This window comes from Saimiri boliviensis, chromosome 7 (genome assembly GCF_048565385.1).
Source record: "Saimiri boliviensis isolate mSaiBol1 chromosome 7, mSaiBol1.pri, whole genome shotgun sequence".
NCBI lineage: Eukaryota > Metazoa > Chordata > Mammalia > Primates > Cebidae > Saimiri > Saimiri boliviensis.
In genome coordinates, this window is record NC_133455.1 from 107,440,860 (window position 1) to 107,460,747 (window position 19,888).

General features: G+C 36.5%; 1 protein-coding gene across 1 annotated transcript in view; it reads left to right on the top strand.

Moving 5' to 3' along the window:
- The window catches only part of ARID2 (AT-rich interaction domain 2), a 197,056-nt gene that overhangs the window by 136,875 nt on the left and 40,293 nt on the right, over positions 1-19,888 (top strand). Inside the window, exons 13-16 of the mRNA XM_039461706.2 lie at positions 737-871; positions 1,478-1,674; positions 1,940-4,803; positions 13,079-13,227. Coding sequence (XP_039317640.1) covers positions 737-871; positions 1,478-1,674; positions 1,940-4,803; positions 13,079-13,227 — 3,345 coding nt within the window. The remainder of the gene's footprint in view (positions 1-736; positions 872-1,477; positions 1,675-1,939; positions 4,804-13,078; positions 13,228-19,888) is intronic.

The following is a 19,888-nucleotide window of genomic DNA, read 5'->3' on the forward strand; positions in this document are numbered from 1 at the left end:
CAAGGTGGGTGGAAGGTCAGGAGATTGAGACTACCCTGGCTAATGTGGTAAAACCCCGTCTCTATTAAAAATACAAAAAATTAGCTGGGCATGGTGGCACGTGCCTGTCGTCGGGAAACAGGAGGCTGAGGCAGGAGGATCACTTGAACCCAGGAAACGGAGGGCACATTGAGCCAACATCACCCCACTGCAGTCCATCTAGCCTGGGTGACAGAGCAAGAATCCGTGCTGAAAAGTTTGGATACGTTTTCTGAAGGAATTTGATCCAAAAACCAAGAAAAGTTTGACCATACTTCAGTTCCCACCATTTTCTTCAGCTCTAATGCAAATAGCTCATAATTGGGAACTTATTTTATGATTATTACATGATAGGATCGCGAATAGATATTCACTAAATAAAACTATTTCTTGTAGAACATTTGTTGCTGATCAGGTGCTCACAACCCTGCTCTCACTGGGATGTGAACATAGTTTTTATATTTGTTGTCAGTGACATTTTTAATACTAAAATAAGTATGTTAATCTCTTGATTTAATCTGAAATTTAGCAGATATCCTTGGTACTAACATATGAGTCAGTGAAATTTGATTAGAACGTACTAACGTATGAGTCAGTGAAATTTGATTAGTTGATGTAATTATTAGTTTTAACACATTGCTTCCACATGGCTTTAGTATATTTAAATATAGACTTTCCTAGAGTATATTGTATAATGCTTAATTTTCTCCTCTTTTAGGCTAAATGCTCATTTTGAAGTAAATCCAGATTGTTCTGTTTCTCGAGCAGAAATGTATTCTGAATACCTCTCAACTTGCAGTAAATTAGCTCGTGGTGGAATCCTAACATCAACTGGATTTTATAAATGTCTTAGGTAGGATGCATAGTTCTTTAAATAAAGTCCATTTATGTCACTTACAACATCTCTTGCTCTTTAAAGAAAATACCAAATAAGTATCTAGTTTTAAATATCTCTACTACTAGAAATTTTGTATGGATAGGTTATATAGTGTGGTGTAGGTTTAAATAAAAAGCAATTTCAGAAATCACATCTGGTGCTTGTATTGGAACATTATGAGATTTATCAAATAAAGAAAAGGAAGAAATGAAGTTTACTTTTTTTCCTACTTTTACGTGTTAAAGACATGACTTTATATCTTTTTAATGTTGCATAGTAGTATAAAATACTATCTTCAAAGACTTTTTGATATTTTACAAAGTTCATAAAAATAGGTATCTTTTATTAGTTATAGGGTGGAATTGTTTAAAACTCAGCAACATTATTAATAAATAGTGATTTTTTTTAATTGGAGGAGTAATCTTTTATATTTCTTTCTCTGCTTCCCATCCTTGTAAAATATAAATATGAATCATATTGAGTCATGCATAAGTAAACATACTGCTTTTGTTCATGTAAACATAATGTTAGAAGTCAGTGTGATAGTTATCAGAACTTAATGATTATGTATGTACTTTACAGAACGGTCTTTCCGAATCATACAGTCAAGAGAGTGGAGGATTCCAGTAACAACGGGCAGGCTCATATTCATGTGGTAGGAGTAAAACGGAGGGCTATCCCACTTCCCATTCAGATGTACTATCAGCAGCAACCAGTTTCTACTTCTGTTGTTCGTGTTGATTCTGTTCCGGATGTGTCTCCCGCTCCTTCACCTGCAGGTGTTAATTTTTATTGTATTTTTTAAGTATTGCTGACTTAATAATAAAACTGAATGAAAAATGTATATTCTATGCATTTTAAATGTCTAAGTTTACTTTGTTTTTCCAGTAGCATTTTCTTGGTCTATTATTTTATCATATACATATGATTCAAAATTGTTGCATGTTAATTTCTTAAAAGTATTTTCTCTTAAGTAAAGTAATTCCCACTTGTGGCTTTTCAGTCATTTCATTTGGAATTTTGATGTTTTCTTCATATTTTCAGGAATTCCTCATGGATCACAAACCATAGGAAACCATTTTCAGAGGACTCCTGTTACCAACCAATCTTCAAATTTGACTGCAACACAAATGTCTTTTCCAGTACAAGGTGTTCATACTGTGGCACAAACTGTTTCAAGAATTCCACCAAATCCTTCAGTTCATACCCACCAGCAACAAAATGCTTCGGTGACTGTCATTCAAAATAAAGCTCCAATTCCTTGTGAAGTAGTTAAGGCTACAGTTATCCAGAATTCCATACCCCAGACAACAGTTCCTGTTAGTATTGCTGTTGGTGGAGGACCTCCACAGAGTTCTGTGGTTCAGAATCATAGTACAGGGCCACAACCTGTTACAGTTGTGAATTCTCAGACATTGCTTCACCATCCATCTGTAATTCCACAACAGTCTCCATTACACACAGTGGTACCAGGACAGATCCCTTCAGGCACTCCTGTTACAGTAATTCAGCAAGCTGTCCCACAGAGTCATATATTTGGCAGAGTACAGAACATACCAGCTTGTACTTCTACAGTTTCACAGGGTCAGCAGTTAATCACCACATCACCCCAGCCTGTGCAAACTTCATCTCAACAGACATCAGCTGGTAGCCAGTCACAAGATACTGTTATCATAGCACCCCCACAGTACGTAACAACTCCTGCATCCAGTATTGTCTCAGCAACTTCAGTACAGAATTTTCAGGTAACTACAGGACAAATGGTTACTATTGCTGGTGTCCCAAGTCCACAACCCTCAAGGGTAGGCTTTCAGAACATTGCACCAAAACCTCTCCCTTCTCAGCAAATTTCATCAACAGTAGTACAGCAGCCTATTCAACAAGCACAGCAGCCAACCCAACAAAGTGTAGTAATTGTAAGCCAGCCAGCTCAACAAGGTCAGACTTATGCACCAGCCATTCACCAAATTGTTCTTGCTAATCCAGCAGCTCTTCCAACTGGTCAGACAGTTCAGCTAACTGGACAACCTAACATAACTCCATCATCTTCACCATCACCTGTCCCAGCTTCTAATAACCAAGTCCCTACTGCCATGTCATCTTCTTCCACCTCTCAATCACAGGGACCACCTCCTACTGTCAGTCAAATGTTATCTGTGAAAAGGCAGCAACAGCAGCAGCATTCACCAGCACCCCCATCACAGCAGGTACAAGTACAAGTTCAGCAGCCCCAACAAGTACAGATGCAAGTTCAACCTCAGCAGTCGAATGCAGGAGTTGGTCAGCCTGCTTCTGGTGAGTCGAGTCTGATTAAACAGCTTCTGCTTCCGAAACGTGGTCCTTCAACACCAGGTGGTAAGCTTATTCTCCCAGCTCCACAGATTCCTCCCCCTAATAACGCAAGAGCACCTAGCCCTCAGGTGGTCTATCAGGTGGCCAGTAACCAAGCCACAGGTTTTGGAGTGCAGGGGCAAACTCCAGCTCAGCAGCTATTGGTTGGGCAGCAAAATGTTCAGTTGGTCCAAAGTGCAATGCCACCCACAGGGGGAGTACAAACTGTGCCCATTTCGAACTTACAAATATTGCCAGGCCCACTGATCTCAAATAGCCCAGCAACCATTTTCCAAGGGACTTCTGGCAACCAGGTAACAATAACAGTTGTGCCAAATACAAGTTTTGCAACTGCAACCGTGAGTCAGGGAAATGCAACTCAGCTCATTGCTCCAGCAGGAATTACCATGAGTGGAACGCAACCAGGTGTTGGACTTCCAGTGCAAACGCTTCCAGCCACTCAGGCATCTCCTGCTGGACAATCATCCTGTACTACTGCTACTCCCCCATTCAAAGGTGATAAAATAATTTGCCAAAAGGAGGAGGAAGCAAAGGAAGCAACAGGTTTACATGTTCACGAACGTAAAATTGAAGTCATGGAGAACCCATCCTGCCGACGAGGAGCCACAAACACCAGCAATGGGGATACAAAGGAAAATGAAATGCAGGTGGGAAGTCTTTTAAATGGGAGAAAGTACAGTGACTCAAGTCTACCTCCTTCAAACTCAGGGAAAATTCAAAGTGAGACTAATCAGTGCTCACTAATCAGTAATGGGCCGTCAGTGGAATTAGGTGAGAATGGAGCATCTGGAAAACAGAACTCAGAACAAATAGACGTGCAGGATATCAAAAGTGATTTGAAAAAACCGCTAGTTAATGGAATCTGTGATTTTGATAAAGGAGATGGTTCTCATTTAAGCAAAAACATTCCAAATCACAAAACTTCCAATCATGTAGGAAATGGTGAGATATCTCCAATGGAACCGCAAGGGACTTTAGATGTCACTCAGCAAGATACTGCCAAAGGTGATCAACTAGAAAGAATTTCTAATGGACCCGTATTAACTTTGGGTGGTTCATCATCTGTGAGCAGTATACAGGAGGCTTCAAATGTGGCAACACAGCAATTTAGTGGTACTGATTTGCCTAATGGACCTCTAGCTTCCTGTTTGAATTCAGATGTGCCTCAGCAACGCCCAAGTGTAGTTGTCTCACCACATTCTACAACCTCTGTTATACAGGGACATCAAATCTTAGCAGTTCCCGACTCAGGATCAAAAGTGTCCCCTTCTTCTGCCCTATCATCTGATGTTCGGTCTACAAATGGCACAGCAGAATGCAAAACTGTAAAGAGGCCAGCAGAGGATAACGATAGGGAAACAGTCACAGGAATTCCAAATAAAGTAGGAGTTAGAATTGTAACAATCAGTGACCCCAACAATGCTGGCTGTAGTGCAACAATGGTTGCTGTGCCAGCTGGAGCAGATCCAAGCACTGTAGCTAAAGTAGCAATAGAAAGTGCTGTTCAGCAAAAGCAACAGCATCCACCAACATACGTACAGAATATGGTCCCGCAGGTAAGTCATTCTATGATCGCATTTCTCTTATTATAAAATTTCTGATCTGTAAATAAGATTTTAGAGGGAAATGCACTGTTTTTTCTGTGTTTCACCTTGAAAAGTTACTGTATCAGCTCACTTGTATCCAAGCTGTCCTGTTCTTTTTCTCTGGTTATATAATAGTAGTTTTCAATTTTAGCACATAATTTAAAGAATCTTAGAATTTTGTTATAGATTCAAACTAATAATTTTGTAGGCTCAAGGTAGAGAATCAGTTGCTAATCTAACATCTTTTGGAGAATTTTAAAAAATGTATCTTAATCTCTTTTTTGAGTATACTGCACAGGGGTTGAGGGAATGGGGGGTCCTAAGAGTACTCTAAATGGGGATTTCTGTATTTGATTTTGACCTGAGTGTGTTTTTGTGGCCCCTTTAACAGTACTTTTTGTAATAAGGATGAATCTTATAATAACTTTATCAGTCGTATTCTTTTTGTATTTATGTATTGAATTAGCCTCCTTTAGTGTTAAAAAAGTATTGTAATTTCTGTTTGTTTCAGGTATTCTGATACTTTTTTCTGTTACTTACTCCTTTGCTTTACTGTCATATTCCTGCTATTCTCTTTTTAATGCCTAATATTCCATCTCTGCATGCCTTAGTAAATACAAGTATTTTCTAAAATCAGCACTACTAAATTGAGGGTCCAATCAGGCTATGAAGATTTTAATGACAATCTTATATGCTCTTTCAACTGAAATTATGGATTCTCTTTTAACAGTTGTCACTACCTATTTCCTGAATCACTTTCACTCTGTTTTTTCTTTTCTTTTCTTTGTTTTTTTTATTCCTGCATAGCCAGAACCTTCTGTGACTACTGCCAACTCTGCTAGCACAGTTCTGGCTTGAGTTTTTTCTGTATGCTTACAGTGATGACAGAAGATATATGGCCATTGTTGGCATTAGTACCAAACCTAGGTGTGGGCAGCAGCCAAATGGAAAGTACAAGAACAAAAGGAAGAGCCCCTTGCTTCAGAACAGTTATTGCTGTTGCAATTGCTGATAGATACTACTAATATGCATCTTTCTTCATATGAATGAATAAAGTTGCCTTCTTGAAGTGAAATTCAAAAAAAAAAAGGATAAAGTTGTTCAGTGCTGCTGTGGGGCATAATAAGATTTTAATTTATATATTTATATTGTCTGGATCTAACTTAGAGTGACTAAACTGTGTATTCTTTAGGGCAGGGGCCCCCAATCCCTGGGCCACGGACCAGTCCGTGGCCCATTACGAACAGCGCCACAGCCGGAAGTGAGTGGCAGGTGAGCGAGTGAAGGTTCATCTGTATTTACTTACAGCCGCTCCCCATCACTCACATTATCTCCTGAGCTCTGTCTCCTGTCAGATCAGTGGCAGCATTAGATTCTCATAGGAGCGCAGGCCCTATCATGAACTGTGCATGTAAGGGATCCAGGTTGCGCCCTCCTTATGAGAATCTAATGCCTGATGATCTGTCACTATCTCCCATCACCCCCAGATGGGACCATCTAGTTGCAGGAAAACAAGCTCAGGGCTCCCACTGATTCTACATTATGGTGAGTTGTATAATTATTTCGTTATATATTACAGTATAATAATAGAAATAAAGTGCTCAATAAGTGTAATGCGCTTGAATCACCCAAAACCATCTCCTCACGCCCTGGTCTGTGGAAAAATTGTCTTCCATGAAACCAGTCCCTGGTGCCAAAAAGGTTGAAGACTTCTGCTTTGAGGGATGTTATATACCTGGCAATAATTAATTCTGAGATGGAAAATACTATATCATTTTTATTCAAACAAGCTTCCACATGTTGAATTTTTCACTTAAACACATTTTTTCAAGTAGTAAATGCAATGTCGAGTATATAGTAGACATTCCATAGTTAGGTTTTTTCTCCTTATATTTAATAATTTCCCATTTCACCTTGATTATGTGCCTGTCTTTCCTCTTAGAGACCTTTACAATCCTAAATAATTATAACAGACCAAATTAGAGAGAAACTATATCACTGTGGAACCGTTTCATCTACACTCATTTTTCTGTGCCCTTAATCTTCCATTGTGGTTATCGTCAGTAATATCACAATTACAAAGAATGAACAATAATACTAGCTAAGATGAGGACATGTCCTAGGGACTTTATACTAAAGCAGTTTCTCATTTAATCCTCACACAACTTTATTAGGTAAAAATTATTAAAAGATGAGGACTCAAGATGGCTAATAACTTACCCAAGGTTACCAACTAATATGAGGTGGTATCAGGACAGAAACCTGGGTGTATCTGAAACCAAAACTCATGCTTTTAACCCATTAACCTTTCTTCTCTCCACTATTCTAGAAGATTTCTTTATAAAGCTCTATAAAGCCTTTTTTTTTTTTTAAATCTAACATTGATGATTTGAGCTGTTCTGTTAGAAGATGTTAGTTCTATTAAATGATCATTTGAGGACATTAGTGCTAAAACTCATTGATTATTTGAGCTGTGGTGTTAAAGGATGTTCTACTAAATGATAATTTTAGGACATTAATGCTAAAATGCTTTATCTAGCACATTGGACATATATGTAGTTAAATCAGGCCAAACAATCAATACATTTTGTTCCTAATCTGAAAAAAATCTATATTAAACTTCCTTACATTCTCACAAAGAATATAGTTTATTTAAAATAGGTACATTCTTTATTTCTAAAACTGATATTTGCTTGTCTTGTAGAAATTAAAATCTTGGCAAAGGAAACGATGTAGCATGCATGGTGTCTATGAGAATGAGAATAACAAAAACAGCATTCTTATATATAGCACTTGGCCCAGTGCCTGCTCCATATATGGGCACTTAGTAATCGGGAAGGTATGCTTTATCTTTATATAAAAGATGAAGTACCTATTGGGACTAAATATTTTTAACAGACAAAAATATTAACTGTTCAAATGGCATTATGTTTCTTTGGAATAGAAGGCTGTTGAGTCTTCTGAAGAATGTGAATTAATAGAAAGCCGTTTCCATGATTGCTCCAATCCTTTAAATTTCTTTCTTTTTTGGGTGGGGAAGACAGGGTCTCTGTTGACCAGGCTAGAGTACACTGGTACAATCACAGCTCACTGCAGCCTCAACCTCTTTGGCTCAAGTATTTCTTCCACCTCAGCCTCCCAAGACTGTAGCTGGGAGCACAGGCACATACTGCCATGCCCAGCTAATTTGCTTTATTTTTTATTTTTGTAGAGATGGGATCTCTCTATGTTGCCCAGGCTGGTCTTAAATTCCTAGTAGACTCGGAACGATTCTCCTGCCTTGGCCTCCCAAAGTGCTGGTATTATAGATGTGAGCCACAGTGTTTAAATATATTTATATACTCCTTCTCCTCCTCCTCCTCCTCCTCCTCCTCCTCCTCCTCCTCCTCCTCCTCCTCCTCCTCCTCCTCCTCCCTCTTCCTCTTCCTCCTCTTCTTCCTCTTCCTCCTCTTCCTCCTCTTCTTCCTCTTCTTCTTCTTCCTCTTCCTCTTCCTCCTCCTCCTCTTCTTCTTCTTCTTCCTCTTCTTCCTCCTCTTCTTCCTCTTCCTCTTCTTCCTCTTCTTCCTCTTCTTCTTCTTCTTCCTCTTCTTCTTCTTCTTCCTCTTCCTCTTCCTCTTCCTCCTCCTCCTCCTCCTCCTCCTCCTCTTTCTTCTTCTTCTTCTTCTTCTTCTTCTTCTTCTTCTTCTTCTTCTTCTTCTTCTTCGTCTTCGTCTTCGTCTTCGTCTTCTTCGTCTTCTTCTTCTTCTTCTGCTTTGTCTTCTTCGTCTTCTTCTTTCTTTTTTTTTTTTTTTTTTGAGATGGAGTCTTACTCTGTCATCCAGGCTGGAGTGCAGTGGTACGATATTGGCTCACTGCAACCTCTGCCTCCTGGGTTCAAGTGATTCTTCTGCCTCAGTCTCCTGAGTAGCTGGGATTACAGGTGCCCACCACCATGTCAAGCTGAATTTTTGTATTTTTAGTAGAGACTGGGTTTCACTGTGTTGGTCAGGCTGGTCTCAAGCTGACCTCATGATCCTCCCACCTCAGCCTCCCAAAGTGCTGGGATTATAGCCACTGTGCCCAGCCAGATTTCTTTGTATACTCTTTAAAGTTGCATATTAGACCTTGGTTTAATACTGTTTTATTCAGTATTTGAATTGGTAGCTTAAAGGAGTAGAGGATTTTAAATGTGATTTTTGGAGAAAACTTGTTATTTTACAATTTCAAGGGGTCTAGGGATGTTAAGGAGGTACTTGCACCCCAGTTAGGGATTTCCAGACTTGCAGAATGCTCAGGGCTGGAAAGAGTGCAGGAAAATGTCCCTGACAAGAAGGAACAACAATTAATCCTTTCTAATGCCGTTATAATTCATGTTTTCTCTTCTCAGTTTTGTTTCTTCCATCCTCCATTAATCAGCTATATTAATTTTATTACAGGAAAAAAAGCAACAAGTAAAAAGAATATATGTGAAAGTAAATGAGACAGCTATTGATTTTATATTTAAGTAGTATTTAGCTGGGCAGTTGATACAAATATAAAATAAGTTGTACCTATTTCAGGGCACATTTCTTTATTGGTATTTCAAATGTAATAATTGCAAGTTGAAGCACAATTTATAGGATATTGGTTCCAGAAGCCCTGCCCTGTTCCACTTTCATGAATTAGTATCTGTTGGAAACATATTGGCTAAATGGCATATTAAAAATCAAAATGAATTTACAAAATGAAAGAAACTTAGATATAAAAACTTAAGACATGTTTTTTTCCAGGATCATACAAAATGTGTGTTGAACATAATCTGTCAGTTATCTGTTAATCCCATAATCTGATAACATGCCAATTTCTTATACATAAAAATAGTTTACTAAAGGATGTACATATTTATGATATTTAACATATGCCTTGCCTCAATTCAGAATGTGAATCATTTCTGATAATGGTACTATGTAACATGGAATATTGGTATCTTACTGGTAAAGAGCTTGAGAAAGTTACTCAACCCATCAGAAAGCAGATTGGTAGCTTCAGGGGGCAGCATTTAGTTGTAGTCATAAAAGAACAGTTTAGCAAGACCCATAAGAATATCATTTATGTTTTTCTAAGAGTACTGCCACTCAGATTTGTAGACCAATAGCATATTATAAAAACTAGGAAAAGTATTACATAACTTTTTTGTTTGTATTTTAATGTGTTCCCATAAAGCAGGGTTGGCATGTACTGATGATCTAAATTTATACTTAATAAGAGGAAAAAACTTGGTAATTTAAGAAAATGAGGAAATATTAGAGTTGAAATGGTCTTTGATATTATCTTGGCCAAAACTCCTACTTTTAAGGGTTGAAACAAATTGCCCACATTTATAAAAATTCTCTTTTCCAGTGATTTCTATTAATGCCCTAATTTTCTTCTCTAAAGACATACATTTAGCTAAATGCATATCTGTCTCCCTCTCTCTCTTTTTTTAAATATTTTTAAAATTGTTATTATACAAAGCCTCACTCTATTGCCTAGAGTGGAATGCCGTGGTGCACTTTTGGCTCACTGTAACCTCTGCCTCTTGGGCTTAAGCAATCCTCCCACCTCAGCCTCCTGAGTAGCTGACACTACAGGTGCATACCACCACACCTGCCTAATTTTTGTATTTTCTGTAGAGGTAAGGTTTCACCATGTTGCCCAGGCTGGTCTGAAACTTTTGGGCTCAAGTGATCCTTCTACCTTGGCCTCCCGAAGTGCTGGCATTACAGGCATGAGCCATCCTGCCTGGCCTAGCTAAAGGTATCTCTTTTATATCACAGTCAGAGTAAATACAATTCTTGTTCCTTACAAGGTTTTGGAAAGTGTCTTTCCTTCTCACCTCTTCTTTAGAATGCTCTTTCCCAGTTCCTTCAATTTAATTTTAGGTGTCATGGTGTCTGGTTTATTCACCATCCTGTTTATCTCGACCACAGAAGATACAGCTACTCAGGAGGCAGAGGTGAGAAGATTGCTTGAGCCCAGGAGTTCAAGGCTGCAGTGAACTGTGATCATGCCATTGCACTCCAGCCTGGATGACAGAGCAAAATTCTATCTAAAAAAGAAAGAAAGAAACAAACAAACAAACCTTCCCCTTACACTTTCCTTGCTCTTGCTCTTTAACCCCTCTTCCCACACTACTTTCTCACCATCAGACTTTTTTTTTTTTTTGAGATGGAGTCTTGCACAGTTGCCCGGGCTATAGTGGTACAGTGGCACAGTCTCTGCCTCCTGGGTTCGTGCAGTTTTCCTGCCTCAGCCTCCCAGGTACCTGGGACTACAGGCATGCGCCATCACGCCCAGCTAATTTTTTTGTATTTTTAATAGAGATGGGGTTTCACCATGTTGGCCAGGATGGTCTCAATCTCCTAACCTCATGATCTGCCAGTCTCGGCCTCCCAAAGTACTAGGATTACAGGGGTGAGCCACTGCGCACCTGGTCCAGAGTTTTTATGGCTCTTAGAATTTGCAGGTGAATGGTTTTCAGATTTATTTTTCCAACATTAACTTTTATTTTATTGATAGACATTTTTAGTTGGTTCATCTGTCATTGTTCCCAAACTAACCTGATCATTTTTTCTCCAAAATATGTTTTCCTATTATTATTGCCATTTATTGGCTTTTCATGTATAGTTCCTGTAGTCTTCCCAGCATCTCTTAAGTTAGTTTTTATTACTTACACGAGAAAACTGAGGATCAGAGAGGTTAAGCAGGTAGCCCAAGATCACATGGCTAGTTAAAAGTCTAATTGAAAATGTGAGTCCTGATATGTCAAGCTGGAAAATCCTCATCCTATCTGTATGACCTTTTTACTGCCCTAAAATGTTCTTGGTGCATATATAAGAGTGAGAACCTATTATAGAAGCATCAATCTCAAAGTAGTTTTTTCCCTCAGAATTTGGAACTCAAAAGTTTTTATGACTTCCCATTTTTGATAGCTTTTTTGTCAACACGTTAGGTTTTCTTTCATTTGTATGTTATAGTAGCCTTGTGTGCTTGCGATTTGTCTGTTTTTTCCTAAAGAAAATTACCATAGCTTTTAATCCAGGTTCTCAGCAATTTTAGCTTACTGCTTGCCCACCTATTTTCAGTACAGTCATGTGCTACTTAAGGACATTTCTGTCAAGGATGGACCACATAATATAATGATAGTCTCAGAAGATTATAATATCATATTTTCACTGTACTTTTTCTATGTTTTGATACACAAATATTTAACCATTGTGTTATAGTTCCCTATAGTACTCAGTACTGAGTACTATAGTACTGAGTACTATACAGGTTTTATGCTATACAGGTTTTAAGCCTAGGAGCAATAGAGTATTCCATATAGCCTAGGTATGTAGTAAGCTAAATCATCTAGGTTTGTGGAAGTACACTATATGGTATTCACAGAACAATGAAGTGGGTTACCTAACAACCCATTTCTCAAACATACGCCTGTCACTAAGCAATGAATGACTGTGTACCTTATAAATGAACAAGTATATTTGGTGTTTTCCCAGAGTTTTAATTTATGACCTTTAAGCAGTTCCTCAAAAATGATGTACTACCATTTCTATAAGAAATTTAATATTAATTTTTCCCTTTGTGGTATTTAAAGAAAATATATTACTTAAAATTGATTTAAGGTACATTGTAATTATTAGTGTTTTTTTCTAAGAGAAAGGGATGGGATTTATAGGTGACAGTGTGAGTCTCTAAAAATAAAAAATACATAATTGAGCAACCTCAAAATCTAAAATTGTTAAGCAGCTTGCTGCAAATTAGTTAATGTATTTATATGATTACATCATTTTTTGCTAACTAAAAGTTTCATTGCTTTTTACCATATTTCACTTTATATTCTTTACAAAAATCTAAAAGGAAACATACAAAGAAGTAGTAATTTGGAGTTGATCTGTTCTTGTGAAGAAATCACATAAGTAAATCCAATGGGTACATTTATAGTATATTTATTCCTCATTTAAATCTACAATTGTGTTTCATACTAAAAATCTTCTTTTTAAATAATATATATTTTACAGTAGTAATAATGTGGTAATGCCTTTATGGTTTCATATTAAATAAAAGAATCAAACTTTCTAAATATTTCTACAAAAGTAATTATAATCATAAACTTAAAATTATAAAGAGTAAATTTTATGGTAGAAATGCATAACTGTTAATGCAATCAAATTTATAAGACTGTACTATAAAATATAAATGTTTTTCAGCATCATGTCACAAACTCTGCATTTGTTCTTTTTCACAGAACACTCCTATGCCACCATCACCAGCTGTACAAGTGCAGGGCCAGCTTAACAGTTCTCAGCCTTCTCCATTCAGTGCATCCAGTCAGCATGGAGATCCAATGAGAAAACCTGGACAGAACTTCATGTGTCTGTGGCAGTCTTGTAAAAAGTAAATGGCAATTTTATTTGATATATAAAAGTATTCTTTATTTTGGAATGCTTTTATATTTAAGTTTCTGTCATCTATAGTTTCATGAAAATTTTCTTTTAGAACCACTAACTTTTAGCAAAAATGTTTTGTGTTAAGAGTTATGTTTATGTGGCTCTATAATGTGGCCCTAAACTAAGAAATTTATATGTAAGTGATGGAAAGAACTTCATTGCTTAATGGTATGTTGTAGAGAATATAGTTCAGTATTTATTTTTAGTAAAAGAAAATCAGTTAAGAATTTGGTTATATAATTGAATTAAAAAGAGGTGTTCTTTTTTTAAGTTACTTGAATTTAGTGGCACCTATATTATTTCTGTATAGTAGAAGCTTAGAAGTAATAATCTGTTAGAAAGAGAATGACTTGTCTTGAATTTGAGTTTGGGGTGGATACCTACGAAAATTATTTTTAAAGCCATACCATCTTACAGTTTAATTAAGAAGAACTTTTAAAATAAACCTTAGACTTGAAGGAAAAGTTGAAAAGAATGTTGGTAAAACTAAAAATTTTAATTCTTTTGATAGTACTCAGATAAGACTGTTTGCCTTGAGTCATTTTTTTTTTTTAAGAGGTCTAGGACTAAGCATTTGTCTTTTTTTGTTGTTGTTGTTGAGACAGAGTCTTGCTCTGTTGCTGAGGCTGGAGTGCAGTGATGAGATCTAAGCTCACAGCAACCTCTGCCTCCTGGGTTCAAGCAATTCTCCTTCCTCAGCCTCTTGAGTAGCTGGGATTACAGGCATGTGCCACCATCCCTGACTAATTTTTGTATTTTTTTCACCAAGTTGGCCAGACTGGTCTTGAACTCCTGACTTCAACTGATCCCCCTGGCCTCAGCCTCCCAAAGTGTTGGGATTACAGGTGTGAGCCACTGAGCCTGGACAGCATTTGTCTTAATAGACATAATACCCATCATTTCTTAGATAGCAAAGATTCCATTTCACTTTTCGTAATTGATAGCAGAAGTTACTATATCTTTTACAATCTATATTTGCTATTCATATTTTTGTGATATGTTATAGATATTATAGTTTATTGTAAATTTCATGTACAGATTTTTATATGATTATGACTGCCTCCTTAGTATGCAAAGTATCTATGGGACAGCAATGATGAAACTTTAAATCTCAACCCAATAGTGGGACCATGGATCATTTTAGTAGGTTTTTGTTTGTTTTTTTCTTTTTTTTTTTTTGTTTTTTGTTTTTTGAGACAGAGTCTTGCTCTGTCTCTAGGCTGTAGTACAGTGGCGCAGTCTCAGCTCACTGCAGCCTCTGCCCCCTGGGTTCAAATGATTCTTCCACCTCAGCCTCCGAGTAGCTGAGACCACAGGCGCAGGCCACCATGCCCGGCTAATTTTTGTATTTTTAGTAGAGACAGGGTTTCACCATGTTGGCCAGTATGGTCTTGAACTCTTGACCTAATGATCCGCCCACCTCGGCCTCCCAAAGTGCTGGGATTGCAAGCGTGAGCCACTGCGCCCGGCCTGTTTTTCTTTTCAACGAAAAAAAATGAATAAAATATATCATAGTTTACCATGTTAGTGAGGGTAAATATTGTTTGCAGTTATATATATGTGACCTATATATGTATACTTGATCATAGTATAAAATCTATTTGTCAAAAAGGTTCTTTAAAAAATCAGTGCTTTAGGTTGTTTCTTATTCTTTCCTTCATTCGTTTAATTTGACCATCTCTTTCTATTTAGTGTATGTTTGTAAGTTAATTTGGAACTTTCTTCACTGCATGTCAGTTTTACTCTCTCCATTTGTCTCGAGATTTTTGTTTGTTTTTTTCATGGCAAATAGTAGCTGATGGATGGGTAGTGTGCTAAAGCTGTTTGTTGACTTTTCAAGAAGTTTAAGAAGCTTGTCCACAGTGGTGCACTCCTATAGTCCCAGCTGCCCAGGAAGGCTGAGGCAGGAGGATTGCTTGAACCTAGGAGTTGAAATCTAGCTTGGGCAACATGGTGAGACTTCATGTCTAAAAAGATAAAAAATAAACAAGTTTAAGAATAACTGCTTTAGATGAAGTGTTTAGATTACTTCAAGATAAACAAGTTGCTGGAAGAGTTAATGATGCCTGACAGTTTTCTATCTTGTTAATAGGATCAGTGTTACATAATTTGATGATTTAGCTTTTTCTTGGTAGTCTTTTCTGAATAAGACAGATTGAATAAGTCTTCTTAGAGCATGCCATTTTTTTTAAGTGATAGCTTTTCACTACAGCATTGCTAATAAGTTTAGTTTTAGTCTGCAAATACTTATTGAGCATCCTCTAGGAGGGTACATGTGCTAGAAAATAGAAATACAAAAATCACTCCCAATCCTGAGGGACACAGACCCTAAAAACAAATAAATTACAGTATAAATAAGTACTGTTATGAAAGGTAGTTTCATAATGCTGTTGCAACATATTGGACAGTTGAACTCTGGGATGGCTGGAGAGTTTTACTATAAGCACTATGTTTTAGTTGAGTCTTGAAGAACGGGTAGAAATTTGTCATGTTAAAACAAACCTATCAGAATGTTAAGAGCAAGCTCAGGAGTATAAAAGGACCCCATATGTCCAGGAAACTGTGAGAGGTTAGGATACTACAAGCATAAGGACATGAGAAGAGAAATGGCTCTTATTTATATTTAGTTCTGATTCCAAGAAGGAACATATATATGATACCCATTGACCACTAAGTGGCTATTCTAATTTCTTTAATATCATATCAAAAATACTAGTAAATAACTTTATGCTTGGCATGGTGGCTTGAGCCTATAATGCCAGCTACTCAGGAGGCTGCAAATAGGAGAATCTCTTGAGCCCAGGACTTTAAGGCTATAGTGAGCCATGATTGCATCACTGTACTTCAGCCTGGGTTATAAAGTAAAACACTGTCTCTTAAAAAAAAAACAAAAAACAGAAACTTTGTTTCCATCAGATTTAAAGCTAAAATTATTTTCTTCACCTGTATATTATTGTAAAATGCTTTGTATTTAAAGTTGAAATAGCTATCTGCTCTCTTCCTTTTAAGGACTTAAAAGTGATTTTGAGTATACATTTAACCTGTTTTTAGTTCTGTATTAGCACCACATTTTATATGGTCTTTTTGTATTTATAATTCTTTTGTTTTTGGAGACAGGGTCTCACTATATCACCCAGGCTGCAGTGCAATGGTATTATCTTGATCTTGGTTCATTGCAACCTCTGTCTTCCAAGCTCAAGCTATCCTCCCACCTCAGCCTCCCAAGTAACTGAGACTACAGGTGCATGCTGCCACACCCAGCTAATTTTTGTATAATAGAGATGGGGTTTTGCCATGTTGCCCAGGCTGTTCTTGAATTCCTGAACTCAAATGATGTACCTGCCTCAGCCTCCCAAAGTGCCGGGATTACAGGTGTGAGCTGTAATTCTCCTTTTCGATGTACAGTATAGATTCTTTTCAGTAAGCCCCAGTCCCTCTTATATCATCACATATTGATGCTTGGTTTTTTGTTCTTTGTGGTTTTTTTTTATGCTTGGTTTTTTTAATCTGCAAGCATCTCTAAAAGTTAGGGACCTCACTCTTTAGGTATAACTAACCATACTCCTACAGAAAATAATTAATTCCCTTCAATGTTATGATTTCTTGATATAGCCTATCAGTGTGTACATTTTTCCAGTGGCCTTTTGCTTGGAGCTTGAATTGGAATCTAAGGTGCAAACGTTGCTTCTGATTGATAAGTCTTAAATCTCTTTTAATCTGTTAGATTACCTCTCCATCCCTCTTAATTCTTGTTTTCTCTTTGCAAGTTTTTGTTGGAGAAAAAAGCAAAAAACAAAAACAGGTTAATCTATCCCGTAGAGCATTACAATCTGGATTTTCCTGGTATTGTTTAGCATGTTACTCTGACCTTGTATTTTCTGTACATTGGTAGTTTGGTCCAAATATTTGATCAAGTTCTGGTTTCACTAGATGAAGACCACTTTAGAAATGATATTGTGTACTTCCATCAGGAGATAGGTAATATCTTCTTGTCTCTTTTTGTGATGTAAATAGTCTTTGAGGATCACTGTTCAGAACATCATTAAGGTTTGTACAATATAAAAGGCCCCCTTTTATCAGTGATTTGTTTTCTTTGAGAAATAGTTCCTACAGGAAAGGCAAGACAGATGCTTGGATATTTTTCTTATTTATCAGTTTTTAAAATAATGAGTTGCTCATTATTGCTCTGTAAAAGTTACCATTTAGTTTGGTTTTTGTTTGTTTGGAGTATTACTGTGAACTAACAGGAATTTAAACATACTTGAGATATTTCAGTCCTTTGAGGTTATTATATCCTTCTTGGTATACAAATTGTGCCATCTTTGGCCAGTGAAAGCCTCTTCAATTGGATTTCCCAAGTCCTTTGGTGGTGACCTTAATATAAGTATTTGGTAGCTTCCTTGCTCTCTGTTAGGCAACATGGTCTATGTGTTTATACTGATTCTAGGAATTTAAATTAAATACAACAAAGTTTTTACTTCATTTTATCATTTTCACACCTGTATCTTCTTTCTCCCACACCAAAAAATCCCATTTCTCAATATTGTTAACAATTTATCCTTTGTCCTACACCATACTCAAAGAAAACCTTTACAAGTTACTCCTGTGGTGATCATCATTTGTCTTTTTACTTTACTCTTTGTTTTTTGTTATTTTGTTTGTTTTTGTCATAGATGAAGGGTTTTTTTCTTTGAATTAATTTTTCTGTAAACAAATTTATTAGGTTTTTTATTATTGCTTCTGGATCTGGATTATAGTTGGGGAAGCTTTCTCTGTGCCCAATTTGTAGAACTGCCATGTTTTTGTTTAGAATTTACGTGGTTTTATAGTTTCCATTTAAATGTTACATTTTGGAATTTTTCCCTGTTTCAGTAATCTGGTCTTAAGGAAGGAAATGATGAGGGTAAGTCAGTGACTTTTTTCTTCAATTGGTCACTGTAACTTTCTTTCCTCATACTATAAGAGTAGTTTATTCTAAGAAAAACTGAATATTTTGGGCTTCAGCACTGTCCAGTGGGACAATCCAAACTAGTTTCATCAAATGCTACTCAAGACTGTTAACAAAAGTGATTCTACAATATTTTCATATAATTGTTTTTCTCATTTTAAAATTATACTTCTATATTTTAAAAAAGTTGAATTCCAAAAACAGGATTATCAAAAGTTAACCATGGTTATAAGTTTGGTATATATCTTTACAAACCTTTTTCATATACAACTATACTGTGTTGTACATGAAAAGTACTTTGTTTCTTATTTTAAACTATATATACTGATCTAGAGCTTGCTTCAATAATATATGTAAAATTCATTAATGTAGAATATATATACTTTTTATGTCAACATGTAGATCTACTCATTCTTTGTAATGAATACCAATAATTTGCTTTTATTGCACTGTCTTTGTTATCTGTGTTGGTAGTTAGAAAAGCAGTTCTAACTCATTCTTTTTTGACAGGATTCCTCTTGAATTATGATGACACATTTCTTTCCATTAGATGCAGTGACCCCTGTTAACTATATCTCATAGTAAGACTATTTGGGATTTTAGTTATTTGGTATTACATATGGACAGAACTGTGGTGAATAATTTTGTGTCTATAGCACATTTCCTACAAATATTTCAGTAGAATAAAGTACCAAATTGGGAATTTCTGAGTCAATTGACATGTTTTTATTTTTACAGAAATTGACAAATTACCATCCAAAAATGTTAATTTATAATTCAAATAATAGTATATGAACTTGTTTCCCATAACCTAGCTACTCAAATCTGAGGGGAAATTTCATCTTTGCTGATCTGATATCCTCAAAAACACTGTAAATTTTTATTCTTTTGTTAATTTTAATTTTTTAAATAGACTTTTTTTTTTTAGAGCAATTTTAGGTTTACAGCAAAATTGAGTGGCAAATACAGAGTGTTCCTATGTAGCTAGCACCTGTCCCCACAAACAGGACATTTTTATGGAATGGCACATTTGTTAGAACTGGTTAACCTATGTTGACACATCATTATCACCCAAAATCCATAGTTTACTTTAAGATTTGCTCTTAACATTGTACATTCTGGGAGTTTTGTTTAGTTGGGTTTTTGTTTGTTTTGTGGGTTTTGTTGTTGTTGTTTATTTTTTTTGAGACAAGGTCCTGCTCAATCATCCAGATTAGAGTTTAGTGGTACTGTAACTTCTACTTCCCGGGCTCAAGTGATCCTCCCACCTCAGCCTCCTGAGTAGCTCAGACTACACAGGTGTGCCTACCATGCCCAACTAATTTTAACTTTTTGCCCAGTTGATTTTAAAATTTTCTGTAGAGATGGTGGTCTTACTGTGTTGCCTAAGCTGGTCTTGAACTCCTGGTCTCAAGCAGTCCTTCCACCTTGGCCTCACAAAAGTTTGGGATTATAGGCCTGAGCCACTGCACCTGACCTCTCTATGGGTTTTGACAAATATTAATATAATAACATGTGTCCACCATAATAGTATACAGAATAGTATTGCCCTAAAAATCTTTTGTATTCTGCCCCTTCATCTTACCATTCCCCAGCTCCTGTTTCAATTTTTATTTCAAGTATTGAGTTCAATATCTTCAAATATTACTTTCTTCTGTGA